The sequence below is a fragment of the Cavia porcellus genome, unplaced genomic scaffold (genome assembly GCF_034190915.1).
Source record: "Cavia porcellus strain 051 isolate PalLab524CR breed Dunkin Hartley unplaced genomic scaffold, mCavPor4.1 scaffold_19, whole genome shotgun sequence".
Taxonomy (NCBI): Eukaryota; Metazoa; Chordata; class Mammalia; order Rodentia; family Caviidae; genus Cavia; species Cavia porcellus.
The window spans coordinates 64,341,826-64,369,673 of NW_026947502.1; the positions used below are offsets into that span (position 1 = coordinate 64,341,826).

At 45.4% G+C, this 27,848-nt stretch overlaps 1 protein-coding gene across 2 annotated transcripts; it reads left to right on the forward strand.

Moving 5' to 3' along the window:
* The first annotated feature begins 5,789 nt into the window (after window positions 1–5,789).
* On the forward strand, window positions 5,790–24,939 carry Znf707 (zinc finger protein 707). Of its 2 annotated transcripts, none has more exons than XM_063231195.1 (4): window positions 5,790–6,014; window positions 20,447–20,609; window positions 20,855–20,971; window positions 22,272–24,939. In XM_063231195.1, the coding sequence occupies exons 2-4, from the start codon at window positions 20,474–20,476 to the stop codon at window positions 23,099–23,101; spliced, it is 1,083 nt and encodes a 360-aa protein (XP_063087265.1). In that variant the 5' UTR covers window positions 5,790–6,014; window positions 20,447–20,473; the 3' UTR covers window positions 23,102–24,939. The 2 variants fall into 2 exon arrangements, with proteins under 2 accessions (XP_063087265.1, XP_005000928.1); XM_005000871.4 differs by having other exon boundaries at window positions 5,793–6,014; window positions 20,858–20,971.
* Window positions 24,940–27,848: the final 2,909 nt, after the last annotated feature.

The window sequence follows — 27,848 nt, forward strand, 5'->3', positions numbered from 1 at the left end:
CTTCAACCACCCATGTCACCAGACCTCTATACACTGTCTCCTATGGAAAGCACAGTCTTTACTTGATCTGGCCCACGGGTCAATCTGGATCCGTGGGGCAGTTTCCTGGAGAAGGAACAGGGATTAACACAGACGGGGCTGGAGACAGAGAGACGGAGACAAGTCAAGGAAGTCCAATCAAGTCACATTTATTGATAAAGTGGTCGCTGCTTTTATAGGGCAGGGGTGGGCTGGTGGGACAGGAAGAGGCTATAGGGTGATCTCTGATGGGTCATCAGCACCTCCGTGTATGTGACGTGAGTAGGAGAGGATTATGGTTAATGTAGGCGCATTATGTGCCCATATGAGGGAGAGGCGGGGAGACAGCAGTGGGGCAGTCGCTCCACTCCCTACATTTATTGTCTGCATTCATATCAGCATTCTGGTCTTCTGGTCTCCCATCAGAATTGCCTGTCAAGCTCCTCTTACAGCCTTCTAGACTTTATTCAACCCCTTTCCTCAAACTTTTTCAGATTCCTCCCACAAACCATTTCCAAAGGCTTCCATGACCAGATACAGTCAAGATAATAATCCCAGATATGTCAGTGTTCCATAGCTAGGATAAAATACCTAACAAAGGAGGAGAGGTTTACTGTGGTGCATAGTCTCACGGGTTTTAGCCCATGGTTAGCTGGCTCCAAAGTTGGCAACCATGGTGGAGGTAAGCTGTTTACCTTAATGTAGACAGCTAAGTTAGATAGAAATTAATAGGCAGTCAGAAAGAGGATCCTCAAGGAAGTCAGTGTGAAAGATGAGGCACATCACTATTGCAGCTGGAGACAAATCTGAAGGCCTCAAGCTTCCCTGATAATCAACAGCAGCTTGGAATTGTGCCATAATTGGTACCACCTGGTCCAGTGAGCCCAGAGAGTTGGTCAAACACATAGGTAGGTGACCAGAACCCCCTGACCTGTACCTCCATGAATGCCTTTGTTTTTTGTATAGTAGAAATTAAAGACAATCTGGAGTTAATGATGCCCACCACATACACTTCCTATGTACCTCACATCCCTACTAATTAATAGCTAAATGACAGCCCTGTAATTCTGTATGTTGATTGTAGTTTGTGTGTAAATTACTTCTGGATAAAGAGTCTCCGTGATCACCCACTTTTGAGACCTCTTCTGTCTCAGGAGCTTTCAATAAACTTATCCTATTCTTCATTTCCTTTGTTCTTGAATCCATTCTTCCATATCAGGAGAAACAAAGTGGGCATATCTGACATCTAACAGGTTGGGAGTCACTTCCCTATGACAACTTCATGGCAACCAGGAAACAGAGCACAGGGGAAGGAGGAAGGAACCAGATATAACCCTAAGATTTATTCTTCTGTGACCTACCCTGACCTACCCAGAAGTGTGTTTTACCTTTACTAGTCCCCTAGGAAGCTGTTAGGCCAATTAAGATGACAGTCAAGGTAAAGCATCACAGAATGCTTAGGGGAGTAGAGGATGACTGTTAGGCACCCCACTGCCCACCTGAGCTGGAGACTCCAACTATTCATGTGTTGTCATTCAATTTCAAATGTATTATTAACTGCTTGCCCGGTGAAATGGAGCTGAGCACTTAAAGTCTCTCTCTCTGTCCCTCTCCCACTCCCTCACCTCTTCCCCTGCCCCCCTTTTGAGACAGGGTCTCCCGATGTAATTCAGGCTGACTTGAACTTGAAACAGTCTCTGCTTCAGCCTCCTGAGTCCTGCGATTATGGTTTATAATGTTAAAATGTGTCACCAGAGGGTGCCAGAGGGACACAGCAGGGAAAGGTGCTCTGCTTTCCACTTCTGTTCCCTCTCTCTGCTGCTCCTGCCCAGGCTGCCTGTGGTGCTCCCGTGTTGCTCACTCAAGTCTCAGCTACACTGTCCCAGGCCTTCCCAGCCATTTTTCATGTGCTCCACTGGCCAGTCAGCCCATCCTTAGCCACTGTGATCTCACAGTGTTCCAGCTTGTTGTCCTTGGCCTGCCTAACATGAATGTGTTATTCAGTGACTGGAGCCATGGTGTGGCCCCAGCTCTAGCTAGCTATTACCACCCCATGGTTCCTACTCATGGCCTCGCAGCCCAGAATAGCCTGCAGGTTCTTCTATGCACCACAGATCATTCTGTTGTGACACAGAGCTCTATATTGTTCAAATCACTGTGCAGTCTCATCTTTTAACTGACTCTCATACAGAGGCCATTAGACTTCACCAGTCTGTGCCCTAGAGCAATCAGCCACACCCCTGCTGCCACCACCACATCTTCTTTAGGTTTGCCAGGGAGTTCATCAGTGAGGCTGGCTCTGCCCTTCCATGTGTTTGCTGAGAACTGAGCCACCAGGAACCTGAGCAATGTGACACGAATTGCTCACTAGTTTATACAGTAGTAGTTCTGAGCATGACTGTGGACAGTGACCTCTCAGATGTATCATGTTCAGTCTATTTCAAAACTTCCATTTATGCCACACTTTGTGGTATATGCCTGTGATCCCAGCACTCAGGAGACTGAGGCAGGAGGATTGCCATGAGTTTGAGGTCAGCCTGAGCCCCATAGAAGTTCAAGGCCAACATGGACTACATAGACAGGATCTTGCCAAGTCACCAAGTTGCTCAGGCTAGGCTTGAACTTGAGGTCCTCCTGTCTCAGCCTCCCGGGGTGCTGCTATTACAGGTATGTGCCACCAAGCCAATTCCATTGGCTAACACAATAAGTTATTCAAACAGTCTTACAAAGCCATCTACGATCTTACCCTTTCCATCTCTGACTTCCTTGTGCCCGTTTCCTCATCTCCCTAATGGCATCTCACTGCTAGTCTATGCTCTGAGCACCCCCAGATGTCATACGCAACAAAGAGCCCAGGGACTCCCTACTCCTTTTATCTTTAGTGTTCTTCCCTGGACTTTGCATTGGTGACTCCTTGTTATTCAAATGAGCGTAAATATTAGCTCTATTTATTTTCCAAATAGTTACAGAACAACTACTAGTTATTAGCACAGAGCTAAAGCTTGTATGTTGTTGAGTGGTAAATAAGAACATACGCTTGGGCCAGGGATATAGCTCAGTGGCACAAGCGCCTGCCTGGCAAGCATAAGGTTCTGAGTTTGATTCCTGGTACCAAAACAAAAACAAAAACAAAACAAAACAAAAAAAACCCATGAGGTTCGTAAAGTTGTCATGAAGTACAAAGTGTACAATAAACAGGAAGAAAAGGTCTGTATCTCTTGGTCACTTTTACATAATCATGTTTGCAGGCTAATAGTAGTTTTTCTGAGCAGAGTTAAAGACTTTATCCTGCAAATAGATTATTTTATGTTTTTATTTTTTACAAATATCACTTTCAGGAAAATGCAAATCAAATTCACTGTAAGCTGCTGTTTCACATATTGGGACGGCTTCCATTGAAAACCCAAACAAAGCAAAACACTTAGAAACCAAAAAGCCTAAATAGAAAAATAACAGGTGTTGGTAAACATGTGGAGGAATGGGAAGTCTTGTGCCAGGAATATAAATGGCACCACTGTGGAAAATGGCATGGCTTAATATATAATTAGCATATGCAAGTCCATTTCTGGGTTTATTATATCCAAAAGAAATGAAAGCAATACTTGAAGAGATATTCTTGAGCTACACATGGTGGCACACACCTGTAATCCCAGCACTGGGTGGTGGGTAGAGCTGGATTGCTGTGAGTTTGAGCCAGCTTGGACTGAATAGTTCAAGGCCAGCCTGAAGTACTAAGATTCCATCTCAAGAAAATCAAAATCATACAACACCCCCAAATATTTCTGTGTGCATAGCAACATTATTCACTATTAAATCAAAATTACAGGAGGCCACTGTTTTGCTTTTCCCTTTCTTCTTTTCTCCTATCCCCCACCCCCATTTCTCTCTCAAGGCCACTGCTTTGGACTCAGCTCCTATGCTGGGCCCCAGCAGACTTGATTAAAAATAAAAATGTCATCATACTGAAGTCCCACATCACCACACTGAAACTAAGTTGTTATTTGACACTGAGTAATCACAAGAATGCTTCTGAATGGGGCATAATAAGGTTCCTGTACCTTTAATCCTTACCAAAACAAAAATAACCTGAAGTATTTGATGGCTACTTTTTTCTATTGTCTGTCTCCCTGCTTCTGATTTAGGAGGAAAGTAACATTGAAATGACCACAAGAAAAAAGAAAAAAAAAAAAAAAAAAAAAAAAGCCGGGCTTGGTGGTACACACTTGTTTTCCCAGCACTTGGGAGGCTGAGACAGTGGTCAAGGTGAGTTTGAGGTCAGCCTGCACTACAAAGCAAGACCCTGTCTTGAAACAAAGATAAACATCAACAACGACAAATGACCAAGACTAATCTGCTCTTTTTTGTTGTTTCTAGTTTTTTCAGCCTTTATCTATTATCTATAAAACCAAACTCCACACAGCTCATCAGAACATTTATTCTATTTTATGAAATGAAGTGTTCCTCCAATTCAAGCAAAATGTAAATGAAATCAACTGAGATCCTTAGAATTAAATTTGACATCACAATGGCTCCAGGGTCCATTGATAAGCCAAGTAGATGAGCAAAACGTGGTCTAGTCATACAATGGAATACTGTTCAACCTTACAAAGGGAGGAAATCCTATGTTCTAAATTGGATTTGAAATACATTATTGCCCTAAACTGTTGGGGTGAGTATGGATCATGAGGGCTCTAAAAGCAGATGAATCCACTGAGACCGTAATTTGATGGCATTATTGGGAGGTGATGGAAATAGAAGGCGGGGACTAGTTGAAGGCAGTGGGTCACAGAAATGTGATCCTGGAGACTTTATCTGGTTTCCAGTCTCTTTCTCCCTGACTCTTGATCTCTTGTAGCGTCCTGGCTGCCATGAAGCAAGCAACTTTCTTCTGTCATGTCCTTCCGCCAAGATATTTCTTCTTGGGGCTGGGGATTTATCTCAGCAGCATAAGCGCTGAGCAAGCATGCAGTGGTGAGTTCGATCCCTGGTACTGATTAAAAAAAAAAAAGTTAAAAAAAAAGATATTTCTTCTGCTTTGGAACCACTCAACCACAGACTAGACTACAACCTTAAACTGAGCTAAAATAAATAAATGCCTTTCTTTGGGGGTGCAGGGACAGGGATTCCCCACGTAGCTCAACCTGGTCTCCATCTGGTGATTCCTCTGCACATCTCCTGAGTGTTGGGATTGAAAGCGTGCACTCCCACACTTGGATGTTTTTCCTCCTTAAAGTTGATTTATGTCAAGTGTTTTGTGACAGCAATGAAAAGCTGACTAACACTGCCAGACACAGGCTACAAGATGGATGAACACAACGCATACTGAAACTAGTCATAAAAGGACAAATCCTGTAGGCTTCCACTTACATGACATAGCCTAATTCACACCGACTAGAAAAGTGTGGCTAGGCCTGCTAAAGGGGAGTGAAAAACGAGTATTTCCTGGGCCTCTCTTTGTATTTTCCACACTGAAGAGCTGCAGATTCACCAGACAACCATAGGAAAGCTACTGCACAATGCACGGACGAACCTTCACGACGGTAAACTGCATTTAACCATAAAAGAAAAAATCTCTCCCGGCTGGCTCAGGAGCGCCCACACCCCTCTAAGCTGAAGAGTAGAGGCTGTCGCGGGTAGGTCCACGGCAGCAAGCGGTACAACGCTTCGGTTCAGCAACGCGTGGGAAGCCAGTACAGGGTTAAACTCCCAAACCGGTGAGCGCCGGAAGGGCGGGGCCAAAGGAGGCGGTGCCTAGGGAGGCCGGCACCACCGAGAGTTACCTGCTAGAGGGGCCGGAAATAGGCTCTGGCGGCGGCACTCTTCCGCCGGGAAGTTAAAGTAGGCGCGCGGAGCCAGTCTTTAGGAGCTGCTGGGACGCCTCGGGTCTCTCATCGGACTCTGCAACCCCTTGCACCTCAGGCTTTCAAGCCCGGATCTTGCTGCGCTGCACCAGAGGCTTGACTGGGGTCTTCCCATCACCGCCTCTAGGCCCCCAGGTAAACTGACGAAGCCCTTTTCTCCCCCTGTTTGCCCCTCCGCTATCGCCCCAGCCTGCACTGCGGGGCTTGTCTTCTGCCAAAAATCGTTTTACCATTTGACTTACAGTGGTGCTTTTGTCGTATCCTATTGCACTTTATGCAGGGGGCTGTTTCTGACTATTTTGTTCTCTTGGCCTGCATGACCAACTTTATGCCACTTCCTTTCGGTCTTCGTTACTCTAGCTTTATAGGAGTGTTACTGAAATAATCTAAGGCTGCCTGCGGCAGCAGCCTGTACAGGACCAGTACTATCTGAAGCAGAGTAGTAGGAGTTGTAGAATTGGCAGGGAGAAATCAGGTTCATTCAAGAGCCAGTCTTGAATGATGGAGGGCTTTTCTCACAGTTCCATTTTGAGGGGCGCAAAGAGCAGGAAATCTGCGTGCTCAGAGACAGAGGTCTCTTGATCATATCCCTCATCCTCTCCCTCCCGTTTCATCCTACAGAACTGGAGGCTGAACTCACGATCTCTCACATGTCTGACAAGCGCTTTACCGCTGAACTTTCCCCTTGCCCCCTCACAATTTTTCATTTTGCAATAATCGTGCCTCAGATAAACCTCATTGGCTTTGATACTGTCACGGCGCAAAACTCACACAGTTTTTTTAACACAGGGTCTAGCTAAATTGCCCAGGCTGGTCTCAATGTTATCCTCTTGTCTAGGGCTCTAAGTAGCTGGGATTACAGGAGTGGGTCGCCACAATGTCTTCAGGCTGTAGGTTTTTTTAGACAGATGTAATTTTTTGATGATGGGGAGAGGTCCCAGGGATTGAACTCAGAACTTTTGAGCTGAGCTACATTTCCTGTCCTTTATTTTTATTTTATTTTACTTATTTATTTTTTGGTTTCTTGAAACAGGATCTTGCTATGTAGTTAAGGCTCACCTTGAACTTGCGGCAAGTCCTCTTGCCTCACCCTCCTGAGTGCTAGGATTACAAGGTGTGTGCTACCACACCTGGATTAGTTTTAAATTTCGAGATGGGATTTAGCTACTTTTGAAGCCCAGGCTGGCCTCAATTCTTGAACCTCCTGTGTCAGCTTCCCAGGTTGTGAGGATTGTAGTCTTGTGGCACCACACTACTACTGCTACTTCTTTTTTGTCAGTTAAAGCTGCCATCAGTGGGGCTGGGGATTTAGCTCAGTGGCATAAGCACCTGCCTTGCAAGCAGATGGTCCTGAGTTCAATGCTCTGTACTGATAAAAAGATTAAAAAAAAAAAAGCTGCCATCAGTTTATATGTTTTGTGTTAGTTGTTACCTAGAACTAAAGACTAAAGACAGGCATTACAACAGTCAACAAATATAGGTTCAGTAATTCTAAAGCATAGGGGCTGGGGATTTAGCTCAGCGGCGTAAGCACCTGCCTTGCAAGCAGGCGGTCCTGAGTTCGATCCCCGGTACCGATAAAAAAAAATTCTAAAGCATATAGCAGTTAACATCTTGACTGTTTATGTAGGTCTTCTGTTTAGAGTTTAAAATGATGGACAAGAGAGGCCACATACAAAGATTAGGGTTGGTACAACAATCTTTCAAAAAGACAAAAAAGGGCCAGGGATTTGGCTCAGTGGGCATAAGTACCTGCCTGGTGAACGCGAGGTCATGAGTTCAATCCCTGGTACTAAAAACAAACAAACAAACAAGACAAAAAAGCAGTAACTGCCAAGGGCAACAACCAAGGGGACAGAATGTTATAGGTAGTGTTAGAATCAGATAGTGGGACCTGGAACGGTGACACATATCTGTAATCCCAGCACTTGGGAGGCTGAGGCAGAATTGCCACAAATTCAGCCCAGCATGGGCTATATCGTGAGTTCAGAGTCAGTTTACATAGTGAGGCTCTGCTTCTAGAAAAAGAAAAAGGATTGGTTATTCTTGGGCTTTGCATTTCCATGTATATTTTTATAATTAGCCTTTTAATTTCTACAAAAAGCCTATTGGCGTTTTTATGGACTTGTAGAATCTGTAGATCAGTTTAGGGAGGGTTAAAAACATCTATAAACATGGGTGTGATAACTTGTTTATTTTTTACTTTTGAGAACAGTCTTGCTAAATTGCCCAGGTTGAGCTCAAATTTGGAATTAAACTACTTTCTTTAGCCTCCTAGTGCTGGGATTATAGGCATATGCCCCCAAGCCCAGCTTTCTGTACGTACTCTTTTTTTTTTTTTCTTCACCTGAAGATTATGGTTTAATCTTTACATATTCTTAAACAGTGGCATATCATTCAACTGAGTAAAAAGTCAAACTTTTTCCTGTGCAGTCACACTGTAGTGAAGTTATTCCCTTTAGCCATTTTTCCTTGGTAAAACATCATATGCTTCCAGTTTCCACACTAAAACTATTTTCAGGTTCAACAACATCTTCACAATATTTTTCCATTCCTTCTGCTCCTGTACTTTATCAAAATATGTGTATTCATAAAACCAAGCCATGCACTTGCTTAAAAATGTTCCTCTCTAACTTGCTAGTCTGGCAGGAGGTTGGGATCTTACACCTTGGGGATTTTACACCTTTGGGGGTGGTGGATAGGTAGAGACTTTACACTTTTTCAAGCCTCTGTATTCTGCCACTCTGGAGGATTTTTTTCCCTCACTGTTGTCTTCTTCCTTACCTGACAGAGTGCACAAGGGAGCCAGGGAAAGATATTGATGTGCCCTGGAGGCCCCTTAGCTTTGGCACTTGGTTCCTAGAGGAGTGGCCAGTGGAGGAGCAGAGCCACCCGCCCTCACTGGCACAGCCAGCTGCTCCTCATTCCCAGGTCTCCTCTTGCACTGGGACAGAGGTATTCCTTGCTTGTGGACACTATGGTTCAATCTCACTAGAAGACAACATTATAGTGCAGGACCACCATTAGTTTAGGGAGCCCAGAATTTTAATTATGGCTTTTCTCCTTTGTCGTATTAATTTAGTTCAATGTCAACTGTAAAGTGTTAGTTCACTTATAGTTGACAATGGAAAAGTTGAAGCAGTGTCTTACTTGACTTTCTTTTTATTTATTTATTTAATTTTATTTAAGGAGGAAAAAAACAGAAAAAGGGTACAAGTTATACAGAATTTCAGAAAAAACAGTAGGAAGTCATTAGTTAATTACACATTGTCATCTTAGAAATATTTGTTGAAGTTACAAAATTAAAGCATATAGAGGGGACTTTCAAACAGTGAGACTGCAAACAGTTTTGTTCAATGATCCAACAAATCTCAGTAATATGGTTATCTATCTTATACACTTAAATATTGACCGGCGCAGCCCCCCAATGAGACAGAGGACGCTCTTGTTGGTAACAGGAACTGCCGCCTTATTGCCATGGGCTCTGGCTTATATATCTGGCTGTGGCCAATCACATAACGCCACGGAGTCAGCACGGGGCGAGCACGGAGTGTGCATGGGGAAGCTAGTTAGGAGAGGGACATAGCGCATTGTGGAAGCTGACGTGGTTCTTAGTCCCGGGCGGGGTATAGTATGTTGAGCGCCTGCGCCCAACATCTCCCCCTTTCTTTATAACTGACGCAGGGTCTCCAGGGGTCGGTGCCCCTCGTGAGGTATCATGCTGCAGTCATGACAGTGCCTCACTACTTGTTGGTGCTCTTTTGGAGGGGGTGGGAGTATTGTTTTATGAGCCCAACCCGCATGCTCATCGACTTGGAGACCGGGGTGTCTCCTGGCCAAGGACGACACCCCCTGCGATGCTTTGCTCCACACCTGCGTCACAGCATGGCGAGCCATGCTGCCGGGCTTTGACCGGATTCCATGGCCAGCAATGCTTGTTTGATATTTACTTTGTCCCTATTCCTTTGTCTGCGAATCCGACAGAGCAACGATGTTGTTAATTTGTTCAGCCATTGAGACTTGTGATGTGAGGGTTACAGCAGCGGCTGCGGCTGCTGCGGAGGCCGCCACGATAGCTGTCACTATCGCGGCCGTGATTCCAAAATCTCTTTTATAGCGCACGAGCTGGATCACAGGAAACTCGTCTGGGTCCGCCATACCTGGAATCGGTACGAACTGGGGTACCTGCATAACAACAGCTGAAAGTGCACTGTTATCCCAACATTATGACACATAACAGGTTGCGGTGGAGCAATTTAGAAAAATCATATTTGTGGTGGCTTCAAACAACAGAAAAAGGTAGGGAGCTTGCAGGCAGACTGGGGTTTTTGTGATATTGAAGACCTTTTGAGACTTGTAGGTGGAGGGTGTGAAGGAATCGTTGCTCCTCACCCCTGAAGCATTGGTATGAAAAACACGGACTGGGGTCTCTGTAGTCTGGCCTAGTAGCGTGCGGAGCTCCAGGAAAAGAGAGTGGGCCCTGGAGGATTCCCTGATAGGGCCCGAGATCTCTAACACTTGCAGGGCATTGACGACATAATGTGAGTCTGAGAGCAGGTTAAAGGGTTGTGGGTATTGCTTAAAGACCTCTATAATGATCTTCAATTCTGTTAATTGAGGTTGATCAGGTGCAAATAGTTACCAATTCTGTTAATTGAGTTCACCTGACTTTGGGTGTCTAACTTCCTCCTTTCCGGCGGCCGCTGCGTCCGCCATTTTGTGTGCCTCTTCCTCCTCTTCACTATCTGACGAGTCCTCACTCTCTGGGTCAGGGACAGCCGCCTCACCTGCGACACTGGGCTCACGAGATTGCTCGCGGGAAGATTCTGTCTGATGGTGGCTGAGCGCCATGGCGCCTGCCCTTATATGGTCACGACATGTAGCATCTGTGAGGCAACTCCTCACTATCGCCCAAAGAGGTCTAACTCTGTCAGTTGGGGTTTTCTTTTTCTTTTTCTTTTTTTTCTTTTTTTTTTTTTTTTTTTTTTTGTCTTTTTTTCTCGGTACCGGGGACCAAACTCACAACACCTGCTTGCAAGGCAGGTACTTATGCTGCTGAGCTAAATCCCCAGCCCCTTTTCTCTCAGTAAGTCGCTCAAAACAATTAACAGCGGCTAACTAGCAGTGTTACCCATCTTAAGATAGATTTCTCTTTAGGGGACAGCTTAATCCCTGCGCCCCTTTACAGCGCCCCCGTAGCCTGCCTTTTTACGGCTCCCGGAACTCTCTTTACAAGTTCCTCAATCCCTTGCGACGCGTCCGCCCAAGGTTGCCCGATAGCCCCCGCTATCTGGCGCTGTAGCCCCCGCTACAGCCTGCCTTTTTACGGCTCCCGGAACTCTCTTTATGAGTTCCTCAATCCCTTGCGACGCGTCCACCCAAGGTTGCCCGATAGCCCCCGCTATCTGGCGCTGTAGGCCCCGCTACCAGCGTTTGGCAGTTTTACCTGTTAACGTCTCTGTTCCATCGGAGAGAGAGAGGTTCCCCGTACAGGCCACCAGTTGACCGGCGCAGCCCCCCAATGAGACAGAGGACACTCTTGTTGGTAACAGGAACTGCCGCTTTATTGCCATGGGCTCTGGCTTATATATCTGGCTGTGGCCAATCACATATCGCCACAGAGTCAGCACGGGGCGAGCACGGAGTGTGCACGGGGAAGCTAGTTAGGAGAGGGACATAGCGCATTGTGGAAGCTGACGTGGTTCTTAGTCCCGGGCGGGGTATGGTATGTTGAGCGCCTGCGCCCAACAAAATATATATGCAGTTATATCTTTTAGAGAACTTTCTTTTCCTTTCTTTTGTACAATGACAATTACACATTTTGGGTTTTATTACTCCCACAGTTCTTACTACTTTTTTTTTTGAAGAAAGTAAAACCAAATGTGACATACCAGGACAGAGTCAGTCAAATCAAAAGGATGGACATAATAGATAATGTAAAAACAAAATACAAGGTGATCAACAATGGTTACCATAATGCCTCTTGTTATCTTAAAAAGAATTGCCTATATCATCAGTTATAATAAAATTGAACAAAACAGTAAAGAATAAGACCAATAAAACCAAAACATTGGAGACATTAGAGGACTTCAAAAGAAGATAATAGTCAACCAGAATGGGCATCACAATGGATCTTATTGTCTTCATAGTTGTTGCCTAGACTTTCAAACTTGGTACTATCTAGCATAACAGAATAGAGGAAAATCAGTCAAAACAAGATGGTGAGAGCAATACAGAGTTTCAAATCAAGTTAATAGGAAATCATAGTGGGTTACTATAATATATCCTGCTATTTTTTATTTATTCTTCCCTTAATTAAAAGGATAAAAATGAAAAAGTAGATAATAAAAAGGAGATTGAGATAAAAAAGAGGGCATAACAACAAAACAGTGCAGGTCAAAACATAGCCATTTAAGCAAAATAGTGTTTCACCACAAGATAATCTCAACATAATAGTAGTTACCATAGTGTCTCTTCCCTTAAAATCTTTGGGTATAACTTCATATACTGTAGCATCAAACATATCAAGACAATGTAAAACCATTCAAGAGAATGACAGTATTACAGGGTATTTAAAATCAACTAACAGAAAATGAACAATGGTTTCTGTATAATCTCCTTGTCTATAAAAGTTTTTGCTTATATTATCACATATAATAAAATCCAATAAGATACAACACGTTAAAACCGATGGAGACAGAAGAACAAAAGCTTGATCGGACTTCAAGAGGATATTAAATCAGTACTACCTATTATGATGTCTTGTTTTCTCCAAAATGGCTGTTCCTACCATCCAACCTTCTCTGCCTCATTTCTGCTGAGCTTTTTTCTGTCACTAGTTGTCAGTTTTCCTCTTCATTTGGCTTTCTGCTCCATTCATTGTGGCCGCTCTGCCACTGTTTCTGGAATCTTGGTACTTTTCATTTTTAGAATATCCTGCAGTAATCTCTGTAGAGTTGAATTGGTGGTTGCAAATTCCCCTAGTTCCTCTTTATCCTGGAAGTACCTTGTTTTTCCATCAATTTCTAGGGACAGTTGTGCAGGATATATCAATCTTGGCTGGAGGTTATTATCTTTCAAAGCTTGAATTATTTCCCCCCACGCTCTTCGTGATTTGATGGTTTGTGCCAAGAAGTCTGCTGTAATTCTTTTTTTTTTATTTAAGTAGAAAAGAAAAAAAAAAAAAACAGTGAAAGGGTACAAGTTATACAGATTTACAGAAGAAAAAAATGGACAGTAGGAAATCATTAGTTAATGGATTACATATTGCCATCTTAGAAATAATTGTTCAAGTCACAAAATTAAAGCTTGTAGAGTGGACATTCCAACAATGATACTGCAAACAGTTCTGTTCAATGATCCAATAAAACTCTGTGATATCATTTTCTATCTTATACACTTAAATATACATGCAGTTATATAGTTTAGAGCACTTTCTTTTCCTCTCTTTTGTACAATGACTATTACACATTTTGGGTTTCATTGCTCCCACGGTTCTTACTGCTTTTTTGGAAGAGAGTAAAACCAAATGAGACATAACAGAACAGAATCGGTCAAGTCAAAAGGGTGGACATAATAGATAATATAAAAACATAATACGAGGTGATCAACAATGGTTACCATAATGCTTCTCACTATCTCTAATAGAATTGCCTATATCATTAGTTATAATACAATTGAACAAAACAGTAAAGAACAAAACCAAAACATTGGAGACATTGTAGGTCTTCAAAAGTAGATAAAAGTCAATGAGAATGGGCGTTATAATGAATCTCATTATCTTCACAGCTGATGCCTAAACTTTCGAACCTGATACTATCCAGCAAAACAGAATAGGGGAACATCAGTCAAAAACAAGATGGTGAGAGTAATACAGGGCTTCAAATCGAGATAATAGAAAGTCAAAGTGGGTTACTATATTATATCCTGCTATTTTTTTCCCTTTAATTAAACGGATAAAAATAAAAAAGTAAATAATGGAGTGGAGATTGAGAAAAAAGAGGGCATAACAGTGAAACAGCGCAGATCAAAACATAACCATTTAAGCAGAATAGTGTTTCACCACCAGATAACTCCAACCCAAAAGTAGTTACCATATTGACTCTTTCCTTGAAGTCCTTGAGTACAACTTCGTATACTGTAGCATTAAGTATATCAAAACAATGTAAAACCATTTAAGAGAATGACAGCATTACAGAGTATTTAGAATCCACTAACAGAAAATGAACAATGGTTTCTGTATAATCTCCTTGTCTTTAAAAGGTTTTTGCTTATACTATCGTACATAATAAAATCCAATAAGATACAACCTGTTTAGACCATTGGAGACAGAAGAACAAAAGCTAGATGAGACTTCAAAACAAGATGATACTAAATCAGTATTACCTATTAAGATGTCATTTTCTCCAAAATAGCTGTTCCTATCATCCAATCTTCTCTGCCTCATTTCTGTTGAGCTCTTTTTCTGTCAGTAGCTGTCAGTTTGTCTTCTTCATTTTGTTCTCTGCTCCATTTGTTGTGGCCTCCCCGCCACTATTTCTGGGATGTTTGTATTTTTCTTTTTTTAGAATATCCTGCAATACTTTCTGTAGGGTTGAATTGGTGGTTGCAAATTCCCCCAGTTCCTCTTTATCCTGGAAGCACCTTGTTTTTCCATCAATTTCCAGGGACAGTTGTGCAGGATATATCAATCTTGGCTGGAGATTATTATCTTTCAAAGCTTGAATTATTTCCCCCCATGCTCTTCGTGATTTGATGGTTTGTGCAGAGAAATCTGCTGTAATTCTGATGGGTGTTCCCTTGTAAGTGGTCTGTTTCTTGTCTCTCACAGCTTTTAATATTCTGTTCTTGTATTGAATTTCTGGAATTTTTATTATTATATGCCTGGGTGTTTCTCTGTTAGGGTTGTAGGTAGCTGGGGTCCTGTATGCCTCATACATCTGAGTATCTTTACCTTTTGCTAAATTAGGAAAATTCTCCTGGATTATTTCTGTGAGTAGCTTTTGTAGTTCACTTGTTTGTGTCCCTACTTCTTCTTTTATGTTCTTAATCCTTAAGTTATGGCTCCTCTTATCATCTTCTTGTCTTTGTATTATTGCTGTTTGTTTCTTCGTTATTTTTAAGAAGTTTTTCATTTCATTCTCCCATATTACAAGTCTGCCCTCCAGTTCAGATAGTCTGTCCTTAGTTTCTTTCAAGCTGTTATGCCAGTCTTGGATAGACTTCTTAATTTCTTGATAGTCCCTTTGAACCTGCTTCACGTACTCTATGCTTTCTCTGTTTTCTCCATCAAACAATTCTCCCCTCTTTTTCTGTTCTTCCATTCCACCATCTGTTTTTTCCTGGGTGGTGCTTAGCATTTCTCTAACTATTCTGCATACTTCTAGCTTCAGGTCGTTGATAACTTCATTCCTGAATTGGTCTATGAGGCTCTCTATATGGCGCTTAATGTCTATTGGTGCGGTGTCCGCTATTGCCTGTTTCTCAGAATTGGGGGCCGAGGAGCCTTTCTTGTTGCTTCCCTTCCCCATATTTTCTGTTCCTTATATATATGCAAGCTTACATAGGAGGCCGAGCTTCCCTGCCTGTCAGCCACAGCCTGATCAAATTGCGCTGGCTAGGTGTTCCCGCCCACCGCTGCGCTCCAGGGAGTTACGGACTAGGCAGCCTACGTGGGAGTCAGTCACCCCTCCGGGCCACCGTCAAGCTCTGGGATCTGGGTTAGGCCAGCCTACCAAGTCCACCCGCAGCGTCACGCAGGCCAGGCACTTTTCACCAATCCCATCCGAGAGGGGAATGTGTGGCTGGAGTCGTCACCGCGCCCTGCTCTTACAGGACTGCCTTAGCCCAGAAAGTCCTCCGCTGGAGTCAAACTGTGGTAGAGTGTCAGTTTCTCTCACTCACTTCGCCACAAGTCAGTGTACGCCTCCTTGTCCGTCCTGTTTTCGACTCCGTTCACAGACTCCCGTTCCCAGAGCTTCTGCACGTCTCTCCTTGCCGAGCCGCTGTGGAGGCAGCCAGCCGCCGAGCGGCGGGAAACCCAAATTGCGGTTTCCAATGGCACGGGGTCCAGCCTCCACACCGAGTCTTTTCTGTTCCTATTTTAGCACCAGGACTGCATTCCAAGTTGGTTTCTCTCAGCCCAGTTCGTTCCTGAGTCAGCAGAGCATATCTCTACCGGCTCATTGTCTCCTTAGTCCGCATCATTCCTGACTTCTGAGCTGAGCCTTTCAGAGAGCCTCCAGTAGTTGCTGTTATCTGTCTGCCATGTTCTCCCGGAAGTCCAAGTCTGCTGTAATTCTGATGAGTGTTCCCTTGTAAGTGATCTGTTTCTTGTCTTTGATGGCTTTTAATATTCTGTTCTTATATTGGATTTCTGGAATTTTGATTATTATATGCCTGGGTATAGCTCTGTTTGGGTTGTAGGTGGCTGGGGTCCTGAATGCCTTATACATCTGAATATCTTTATCTTTTACTAAATTAGGGAAATTCTCCTGGATTATTTCTGTGAATAGCTTTTATAGTTCATTTGTTTGAGTCCCTACTTCTTCTTTTATGTTCTTAATTCTTAAGTTATAGATCCTCTTATCATCTTCTAGTCTTTGTGTTATTGCTGTTTGTTTTCTTGTTATTTTTAAGAAGTTTTTCATTTCATGCTCCCACATTACAAATTTGTCCTCCAGTTCTGATAATCTATCCTTAGTTTCTTTCAAGCTGTTATGCCAGCTTTCAATAGAGTTTTTAGTTTCCTGGTAATCTCTGTGAACCTGCTTCACGTATTCTATGTTTTCTCTATTTTCTCCATCAAACAATTCTCCCCTTTTTTTTCTGTTCTTCCATTCCACCATCTGTTTTTTCTTGGGTGGTGCTTAGCATTTCTCTAACTCTTCTTCTTATTTCTTGCTTTATTTCATTAAATACTTCATTTTTGAACTCGTCTATGAGGCTCTGGAGATACCGCTCTATGTCTATAGGTGCCGTGTTTGATTGTATGTTTTCTGTCTTCATTCTCTTTTGCATTTACCTTTCCTGCATCAGTGTTTTCAGGATTGGGGACTGAGGACCCTTTCTTGTTGCTCCCTTTTCCCATACTTTTTGTTCCTTCCATACAAGCGTACGTAGGAGGCCCAGTTTTTTTTTTTTTTTTTTCTCTTTGTCTATTACAGTTTGTTTGAATCCGCCGGCTAACTGTTCCCACCCACTGCAGTGTACTAGGGAGACACAGACCTGGGCAGCCTCTGCCGGGCCCGCCCCTCCAGGTCAGCCTACTGAATGCTTCACTGCTAGGGTGCACCGCCAGGCGCAGGGACCTGATTTGGGGTAGCCTACTGGATCTTAGTCCGTGGCATCACCAGGCCAAGCGCTCCCCACCAATCCCACCTGAGAGGGGAATATGCGACTAAAGTCACTGCAGGGCCCTGTTCCGGCTAGTCTGCTCGTTCCCAGAATGTCCTCTGTTGGAGCCTACTAGTCTATGAAAGGGTCCCCATTTCTCTCACTCACCGCAGGTTGATGCAGGGCTCCCTGCCAGTCCCACTCTCAACGCCATTTGGTTTGCTGATTCCAGCTCTCAGAGCTTTCCCACGACTCTCTCCCTGCCATGCGGATTGGGATGCAGTTATCGGCAGCAGGAAATTTAAATTGCGGCTTCCAGTGGCACTTTACTTGACTTTCTTGTTGCTGTCAGGACAAAATACCTAACAATGAAAGATAAAAGGTTTATTTTAGCTCACAGATTATCAAGCCTGTGGTCTGGTTGCAAGGCAGTGCAGCGTGGCAGAGGAGAGACAGTTCATGGTGTGGCAGGCAAGGAAGCAGCAGGTCTTCTTTCTTTCCTTTTGAATATTTTATTATTTATTTAGGTTTTAGATTTTTGAAACAGTCTCACTAATGGAATTCAATCTGGTCTTAAACTCACTGTGTAGTCCAGACTGGCTTCAAACTTGCAGCAATTCTCCTGCCTCAGCCTTCCAAGTGCTGAGATTACAGATGTGCATTACCAAGCCTGACCCATTTTTTTCCTTTTTTAATTCCACCCAGGCTACATCCTATTGACTGATGCCCCCCCACACTCAGTACTGTGCTAAACCAATCACTGGGCTGATCCAGTATCACACACTTGATATCCAGCCACCTCCCAAAAGCCCCCCAAGCTTTGAAGGACCTCTAGATATAAACCATAACAGGCAGTCATTATGCTTAAAGTTGTCATGCTCTTGAAAGGAAAAACTCAATTTATTGAAGATATATTGACAAGAGACTTCCTGAATCTGAGGCAGAAGTAAGAGATTTATATGGTAGGCCATGTCTAACCAGAATATACCTGATCTTTCTCAGAAACCATTGTTATGTCAAATGTCAGTTAAGAAACAATAAATATCTTTGCTGTGCATACCACACTCAGGGCTATCTTAATTCCAGGGTCCACCAGCAGACAAAAATGCTGTGTTATGGCCAGGATGGCTATGGCTGTCACAAGCTAGATCCCTACAAACTGCAAGGTGGAAAACATACGTAAATGTTTAAGTGCTAGGTGTAGCTAATAGGTGTTTGAAGGAAAAAGGTTACCATTTATGAGGGGAGGTGTTTACAGGTGGCTCCACTGAGCAGGAGCTGGCTGGGCAATCTGCCACAGGGGTTTGGCCTCCCAAACTCATGGCTACCAGCTCCTGCCAATGAAGAACAGAACAACTTTGTGTTCTTGGATAAACTCACTTGGTCCTCATGTAGAATTCTTTTTCTATATCTCTGGACTTTTCTAATATCCTGATATTTTAAGAATGTCCGGGTCTTTGTGAGAGAGATTTATCTTATATTTCTGGAATATTAAGGTTTTGGTTAGGGTTGTGCTGACTTCGTTGGAAAGCATAACAGGTAGAGTGTAGACGTCCTCTACTTGGTCAGTTTGGTAATGTCTTTTTCAGAGAGTTTGTCCAATTTCATGAAATTGCTAAACTTGGCAGCATAAAGTTGCTCATCATGACCTGCCATCCACAGGATTAGTAACGAGACTTCCTCTTTTCGTCTCTGATGTGGGAATAAGGTGTAGACTTTTCCTGAAGCTTCTGTCTTTTTTTGTGTAATTTGAGACTGGCCTCACCTGTACCCTGGTGGTTTGGCTTCACTGGAGAGAGACAGCCTGGGGCAGAAACTCCATCCCTGCAGCTGGTTAGGGGAGCAACTGATGCACCCCAGAAATTCAGTAAAAATTAGTGTGTTTCATGGGGCTGGGGGAGGTTGCTCTGTGGCCTCTGGTGGGAAAGTGCCTGAGAACATTTTTCACATACAGTGTTTGGAAACAGCCAACTTGCCTGCCTGGAACCCCAGTGCCACTGTTGGGGTTTTAGTACCAGCTTCTCTAATGGTACATCTGCAGCCCAGCTGTTAGCTTTCAGCCAGGATTGAGGTGTCAGCCTCACCTAGTGACAGGTGACACCTGCTTCTTGGTATGCCAGAGTTTTTATATATCCTGTGTACCTCCCTGGCTCTGTGCTTACCATAGCCATGTGGGAGAGGGTACTGCTGGTTTTTCTTGAACTCACTGGAATTGCAGGTTGGGGTCAGCCTCTGGTGATTAAATGGGGTTCCTAGGCCTGCTGCTCATGCTCATATACTTTGTTTCCCCAGACTAGCTGCTTCTGGCACCTGCTTTTCCCCAGGGTGGACAGCTATTGCTGTTCCCATGATATGTCCCAGGTGAGCCTGCAGCCTGCCTCTGCCCCACAGGACACCCAGGGCCCTGTGTAGGCAGGGAGGCTTCCTGCCTGGGTCTGCCTTTTTGCTTGTTCTCTTTTCATGGGGAAAAGGAAAATAATCTAATTTACATAGATTATGAGCAGAATAGATATCATAGTAAACTTGGAAAGTGTGTTCGAGTCTGTTTTTTTGGTACGGGAAATCAGTCTCAGGATCTCACACTTGGCGGCAGGCGCTGACGTTGCTGAGCTGTATCCCTGGCATGTTTCAGTCTCTTAGGTGCTGTCTTAGGTCTACTACAGCTACGAAAACAAAAACCGGTCTGAGCAGCTTAAACAGAAGACCTCTACTTCTCTGTTCTGAGGCTCCAAGTCCAAGATTAAGGTGTTAGCATATTCAGTTTCTGGTGAGGGCTGTTTCCTGGCTTGTGTCTTTAAGGGAGGGAGAAAGCCTGGGAGGCCTCTGGCTTTCTTTTTTTTTTTTGTCTTTTTCGTTTTTACCGGTACCAGGGATCGAACTCACAACTGCCTGCTTGCAAGGCAGGCGCTTATGCCGCTGAGCTAAATCCCCAGCCCCAGCCTCTAGCTTTCTAATGGAGATCCTACTACTCTCTGTCTGGGGCCCCCCCACTGTAGGAACTCATTTAACCTTGCTTCCTTCCTTAGAGGCCCCATTTCCAGTACAGCCACACTGGGAACTAGGGCTCTAGCATATGAATTTGGGGGACACAGACATCTTGTCCATGGCTGGTGTTTTTGCTTTGCATAGCTGTGGGCTTCTTGGGATTTTCTTCCCTAGAAATCACCTGCCCTCGCCTTTCCCTCCCTGGATGCCTGAGTTTCAACACCTCTATCTTGCTTGCCCTCTCTCAGGAGCAGCTAATCCTGGAGCCACCATGCATGTTTCAATTGCCAGTGACCTTCGAGGATGTGGCCGTGTACTTCTCAAGGGAAGAGTGGGCGTATCTCAACCCCAGGCAGAAGGCCCTCTACCGGAATGTGATGCTGGACAATTTCAGCAGCCTCGTAGCACTGGGTGAGGTTGCATGTGGGGCCCAGAAGCTGGGGATCCTTCACGCACCCAATCTGGTCCACATGAAGAAGGGATGCTGCTATCTAGACTTTCTCCTTCCTGTCCTGTTTGTCTCCCTGTGGCTTCTCCAGGAATCTCTAAGAGTAGCCTGGCTGTTTGGTTCACATTATGATGAACCCAGAGCTAGTATGAGCCACACCCTGTACTTTGTCTTCTGTATAAATAAAACACCTTTTCTCTCTTTTGAGAAGGATTTTGCGGCCCCAGACCAGACCTTGTCTCTCACCTGGAGCAGTGGGATGAGCTGTGGCTTGAGGACTCTGAGAGGGCTGAGCTTCGGGAACCACAGAGTGGCCCCTGCCCAGGTGAGCACCATGGGGTCTGGCCTGGGTTTGGCTGGCTCATCCCTCCATCCCTGCAACCTCCAGTGGGTACCTGGCACATAGCACCAACTAAGGGTCCTTTGCCCTCCTCTCAGGAGAGGGACCTGAAACTGTATCCATACGAGGTATTTTATAAGCTCACAGACCAGGTATGGTGGTGCAAGTCTGTAATCTCAGCACTTAGGAGGCTGAGGTGGGAGGATCACCACAAGTTTGAGCCAGCCTGGACTACATAGCAAGACCCTGTCTCAAAAATTAAAAAAAAAAGATGTGGGCTGGTGATTTAGCTCAGTAGCATAGGTGCTTGCCTGGCAAGTATAAGGTCATGAGTTTGATCCCAGTACCAAAAAAAAAATTTAAAAAAAGAAAAGAAAATTACAGGTGGCAGCAGCCCCTTTCTTGCCTGCAACCCTACTAGGACAGACATGTGTGCAGGCCTAAGAGTTCAGGTGCCTTAGGGAGGCAGGAAGAAGTGTCGCATGAAGATTCTATGGAATGTTTCTGAGGCCCGGCTGTGACAGCCACTTGGGTCTGAGGCCTAATGCGCCTGCTCTAGGCAAGGGTCTCCAAGCATGTGGCTGCGGGGAGGTTCTTTATTCTGTGTGCTCAGTAGTGTTCCCTCCCTCCATTAAATCCCTCTCAATAATGGCCATCTAAGTTTTTTGGCTTTTTCTTTTGTTCTGCAGTGTAGGGACAGCATGCATGGCTGCATGTGCTCGATCAGTGCTCTACTGTGAAGCCACTCTGGCCCTAGGTTTTATTTTTTCCCTCAGATCCCCTCACAAATGAGATCAAGCAGCTGTATGCCTGAGACAGATTGGGGGGTCACTGGATTATGTGTAGCCACAAGCTGGGGAGGGTGCCAGGTCCTGAATTAGGGCTGCTTATGGTTCGAGGGTGAGTGGTGTATACTGTGGAGCTCTCCATCCAGCAAGGGTAGGCCTCTGGTGGATGCATGCAAGTTTAAAGGATATTTTCTGGGCTCAGTTGTTATACTAGGTAGTTACATGTGAATATATGCGATTGGGTTACTTAAACAAATTCATAGTACTTGTTCACCACATTTGTGTAGCTGCTGCCTAGGTGGGTGAGGATTTGAATTGAGTTTGTTTTAAGCATTCTGGTATTAATAGTTTTAGCTCATCTCTGCTTTGAACACATTTTCTTACAACTCATGCCACTTTTTTGGAGTAACTCCCTAATTAGATTAAAATGAGTTGATTTAACATTTGGTAGCTTTTCCTATACTGTCCCTATGCAAACATTTTGGTGTCTTCCACAGGGGCAAGGAAGCTGGCTGGCCATAGGAAATGCTGCCGTCGGCTGGCTTGGGCTCGTGAGAAAATCCACCTTCAGGGAAGAGTCCCAAACATACGCCCAAGTCATCCTCACTTTCCCAGAGCTGCTTCGGGGCAGAAGGCAGATGATCTTGTGGCTCTGCAGGCCCAGGTGTGTGGTGAGTCCTGCAGGCAGCAGCCAGGCCTTGGGCAACAGCACAAGGGCAGCACCGGAGCTCAGGTGTTTATCTGTGGAACATGTGGGAAGGTCCTGAGCTGCCACAGTCGACTGGCTGCGCACCAGATGGTGCACTCTGGTGCCAGGTCCTTCTCATGCCTTGAGTGTGGCCAGACCTTCCGCTGGGTCTCGAACCTTCTGCGCCACCAGAGGAACCACACAAGTGAGAAGCCCTTCTGCTGTGAGCTGTGTGGACAGGCCTTCAGCCTGAAGGACCGTCTGGTGCAGCACCGTAAGGTCCACACAGGGCACCGGCCCTACGAGTGTGGTGCCTGTGGTAAGGCCTTTAAACAGAAATCTAACCTGTTGCGCCATCAGCTGGTGCACACGGGTGAGAGGCCTTTCCACTGTGCTGTCTGCAACAAGGACTTCCGCACTAAGGAGAACCTCCGGCACCACCAGCGAATCCACAGTGGAGAGAAGCCCTACATCTGCTCTGAGTGTGGGAAGGCCTTTAGGTGGCCCAAAGGCTTCAGCATCCATCAGAGGCTGCACCTGACGAAGAGGGTCTATGAATGTGAACACTGTGGGAAGGGCTTTCGCCACCTGGGCTTCTTTACCAGGCACCAGAGGACCCATGGGCATGGCGAAGTGTAGAGGTGCTGGGTCCAGCAGGGCTGTGCCCTTGCCAGAAGTTGGGCCATCAGGACAAGTTAGAGGAACAATCCCTCTCTAGCGTGGAAGAGGCCTTCTTGGTCCTTGAAACAACTTCTGAGGTTTCTGAATCTCCCAAGCTCTACCAGGAAAACTGCTGTCTGGGGAAGAGGATCTGGAGTGCACCTGCAGAGCCACTGTGCTGTTTCCCAAGTGCCCAGGGCCCAGGATGGCCTGAGGCTGTGTGCAGCCCTGGGCGAGTGGACAGAAAAGTTCCTGGTATTTTGCCCTCTCCGGCACCTGTGGCTCTCTGCCCAGGAACTAAACCCCACCCTGAATGTCACTCCTGTGCACTTTACCTTCCTTATCTGATTCTTTTCCCTTACCTGTGCTTTCTCCCATCTGTCTTCTGTCTGGCCTAAGCAAGGCAGCTTTGAATTGCACAGAAGCAAAGACCCTTCTGCAGTCTTCACAGGGGGGACTTTGAAATGAGCACCTTTGTAATATTGCAAGCCTTAAAGGATTATGGAAAGACCTGAACTCTTAAGTCAGGGTATTTGACAGTACACTGCATGTGTGGGAAAAACATCCTGTGTGTGCAGGACAGTTTGTTAAAGCTGCATCCTCACGGGGCTGTTCTCCAGTGTGGTTTCTCAAACTGAAACTGACTCAGGTTGTGTCTTTGGTAAAACGACATTGCATCTTCTATTTATTTGTACTTAGTAGATTGTGATTGGGGAAGGCTGTCTCCAGGGTTGGCTGGGGACCTCTGTGGGGCATCTGAACACTTCTTTTGCTTTAGGCTCAGATCTCTGCCCCAGGGCAGAGCTGTCAGAGTGCTGGTTGGAGACAGCTAGAGCCTCTGCTTCTGGGTATGTGGGTAAGGACTAGACCCCAACCCTGCATCTTTGTGGGGCCATGAGCCATCTTGATGCTGCCAGCCCAGGACTGTTCAGCTTAGCCCTGGGCACTTGTGCTTTCAGGAGCTTCAGTTAGTAGCCCCACTTTGGTCCAGGGCTACCACGTGTTACAGGCTTTACTTGACACTGGGTTGCGGGAAGTGCTGGGAGCTGGTTGGGTCTTAGAACAATGCAAGGTGGCTGTGTCCACCATAGGGCATTTTCTGGGGAAGAAGTGACCTTTTGTTTTCAACTTGGAGTGTCACTGCTGATCCAGCCAGAAGTCTACCATGCAGAACTGTTGGGCAGTGCTCCGTTCTGGAGCCCTGATTGAGACTTCAGGTACTTGCTGTATCTCAGGTTATTTGAATAGCTTTTGAAGGGTTTTGCTTTGGCGTTGTAAGGATTCTAGTTAAAAAGGGCATTTGGAATTAGAAATGAGTTTGTAGGAACAGGGTGAAGAAGTTCAGCCTGTCAAGATAAGCCCTCTCAAACCCCTTGAGAGATGCTGCCAAAGGCTTCCCCTATAAACTAGAGGCATAAAGTCAGGGTGGGACTAGAAGTGACCCTGATTTGAACAAACCAACTATAGAGGGCATTTTTCTCATTCATTCATTCATTCATTCATTCATTCATTCATTCATTCATTTTTAGTCTTTTTGAGACTGGCTGTGCAGTTCAGGCTGGCCTTGACTTGCAGCTATCTTTCTGCCTTAGTTTCCTGAGTACTGGAATCACAGGCCTGTGCCACCTCACCTGGCAAGAAGGCATTTTTGAGACAAATTGTGGAAACTTGAACAGAGTTTGAGTGTTAGGTAATTTGTGTTGACATGGCAATTATTATACAGTCCTCATGAAGAATTTCAACTCATTTAGGGGGGAAATGACATGGTGTTTTGAATTTGCCTTAAAATTGTAATAAAAAGGAGAACAGGAAATTTTGCAAGTTTTTGGAGTAGGAATTATCTTTTAATTTTTCTGTAGTTTCTCTTAAAAAGTTCATTAATACACACTGAAGAAGCTATTGGGCTGGGGATATAGCTCAGCCATGCAAGTGCCTGCTTGGCAAGCACAAGGTCCTAAGTTCAATTGCTGGTACCAAAAACAAACAAAAAATCTTATTATGTTAGGTTTCCCGGTCTACACCGGCTGCCATAAGGAAACTGCATACTGGGTGACATGAACAACAGAAATGTACTTCCTCTGCTCTGGAGACGAAGACTGAGATCAGGGTACCAGCCTCTTCCCTTCTGGGGAAGGCTTCTCCTGGCTTACAAGAGATGGCCTAGGACCAGAGGACTGGTGTCTCCTATTGAGGCCTCCCCCCATGCAACTTCAATTTTTTTTTGTTTGTTTGTTTTTAATGAGACAGGGTTTCACTGTGCAGCTCAAGCTGGCATTGAACTCATTTGGTAGCTCAGGCTGGTCTCAAAACTTGCAGCAATCCTCCTATAGAACTTGTACCTGTATGTAATTATTCTTTTTACCCCACGTGTAACTCATCTAAACCATGTCTCCTCTCAGAGACCTCCCTTCTGGTATCATGCCGTTGAGTTTAGAGCTCTATATAACCTGTAGGCAGACACAGTTCAGGCTTCCCAAAGGACTGTGGACAGCTTTTCTTCTGCTATGTGTTCTCTCCTTCCCACAGGTGTTGGGCAGATGTGGTGTTTGTGTCCTGCCCAGTGGGGAAAGTTGAGAAGGCCTCCAGGTGGTTGAGTGCAGGTAAAATGGCCTGCCACAGAATGGAGCCCCTTGTACATGTGGGCAGTGGGTGCCACTGAAGGGTGACACAACCTGAAGTGAAGGGATTTTTGTTTTGTTTTCCGCTCAGGGGTTGTAGTGGAGTTGTGAGGAGGACAATTAGAATCAGGATACAGAATTTATAATATTATTTATGATTGTCACCCAGAGTTTAACACAGGAAAGTGCAGGAAATCTGTCCACAACACTAAAGACCTAGAATTTCAGCCAAGGGCCTGGATCCCACAGCAGTGTCTTGCATGAATCCAAATGAAAACCTAGAGCCCATGACAATGCCTCCCACGAGTCCAACTAGAGGTCTAGAGCCCACAAGAAGGACTTACTCCAGTCTCTTACAGATCTGTGCTGGGAAGGCCCAAAGGTCAGCAGTGGAAGCTACAAAGTTTATGCTAGCAGGGTGAAGGAGCTGTGTTGGTAAGTTGAGGGTTCTATACTGGAGCTGAGGAGTCACATTCAAAATAAGGACCAGGACTGCCCTGAAAAGCACCATAGCCATCCTCAGTGACATGGAGGTCCTGAGCTCTCCCAACAGTAACAGTTGAGTACATGCCAGGAAGCCAGCACGACTAGTTTCTCCTAGAGATCAAACGTTACATGTCTTCCCCTCCAGAGCCAGGAAGTGATGCTCGATGTAAGGCCCAGAGCTCTTCCAAAGTGAAGCACAGCCGTTCTCACCAACAAGGTCCTGACCAGTCACACCGGGGAAGCTAGCCATGACGAGCTCCTCTAAGACAACTAACGGCTCAAAATAGGAACACAGAGAAACCCGCAATGCCTAGCGCTTTTTCTCTGTCTCTATTGGCAACTTTGCTCTGGTGGGCCATCTACACTCAGCACCATGCTGATTTAATTCAGCTGGTGTTAAGTTGACCACCAGTTTTTAATCTTAACAGGGTTGCTCTGTACTGTGTATCCCTAGGTCTTTCAGAGTCTTGCTAAGTTGCCTAGACTGACCTTGAACTTTTTCGATCCTCCTGCCTCAGCGTCGAGTAGCTAAGGTTGTATGTACCTGCCTTAATGTCTAGCTGGGCCTGAGTTTTGAGTGTCCTGGAGTCAGCTAGTCATGCCTGGGATCCCTGTGCCTGGCTCTAAATTCTTTGTGTTGTTTTCACTTCAGTTATGGGATTAAATATGAATGACACAAAATTTAGAGGAGGCCACCTGGTGCTTGGTGGCAGCTTTGCCCCAGTTGATAGGCAGCCATGTGGGACCAGTCTGCATCCTTTGCCCACTTCCTGGGTTCTGGTGCCCGTGGGAGTTTTCTTCCTGGCATTCTTCTGGAAGCAGTAAGGGCAGGTGGGTGAGGAACACAGTGGGGGACAGTGGTTGCCCTAGCTGACTTAAGGCTGCTGCCAGACCTTCCCCTTGTTTCACCCAGGTGCCCTCAGGCAACCCTGGGCAGAGCCTGGTGGCTGTGAAGCCGCGGATAGATACAGTCGTGCTAGGGTGGCCTGTGTCTCTGCTCTTTCTACTCCCGCCCTCTGCATGTGTCCTGCAGGCATCACCTTTTCAGGGCTCGTGAGCCTGGCCAGCAGCCTCCCCCTCCCCAAGCAGCCGGTTGAGCAGCCACTGCTTTGATCTGCATCTCCGTGGTGGGGGATGCACGAGAGCATTTTGTAGAGGGGTGGGTGTGGGACTGACAAGTGGCAGAGCTGAACCTGTGGCCTGGAGTCCATCCCCACATCCACAGGTAACTCACTGGTCTGGCCTAGGCAACCATATTCCACCCACGTGCCCCCAGAGATGCACCAAGTGGTAGCAGATGTGGCAGAGAACTCCAGGACAGTAAGGGACCTGTGGTACTCGCTGAGGACATTGCCCCAGAAGAGTCCAGAGTGCTGGGAAGAGAACAGTGCTGTGAAAAGACGCGACTCCTGGGGAGCAGGATGCCACATAAGTCGGTAGCTGGGAGTGTATTCTGGTTGCAGTGCACCATGAGCTGCCGAGCCATCCTGGTGCTGGTGGGATCCAATGTGTGCTGGTCTTACAGGGTCTCTGAAATACCAGGTCCACTGGGGAGATGACAGCTTCTGTGAAGGCAAGGCTGGCCCCATTATTTCACTTTGTGGTGTTTCTATATGTGGCCT

Coding starts and splice junctions, on each gene's coding strand:
- Znf707 (XM_063231195.1), top strand. CDS start 20,474: ATGTTTCAATTGCCAGTGACCTTCGAGGATGTGGCCGTGTACTTCTCA. Junction 20,610..20,854: donor CAGCAGCCTCGTAGCACTGG/GTGAGGTTGCAT, acceptor CTCTCTTTTGAG/AAGGATTTTGCGGCCCCAGA. Junction 20,972..22,271: donor ACAGAGTGGCCCCTGCCCAG/GTGAGCACCATG, acceptor TGTCTTCCACAG/GGGCAAGGAAGCTGGCTGGC.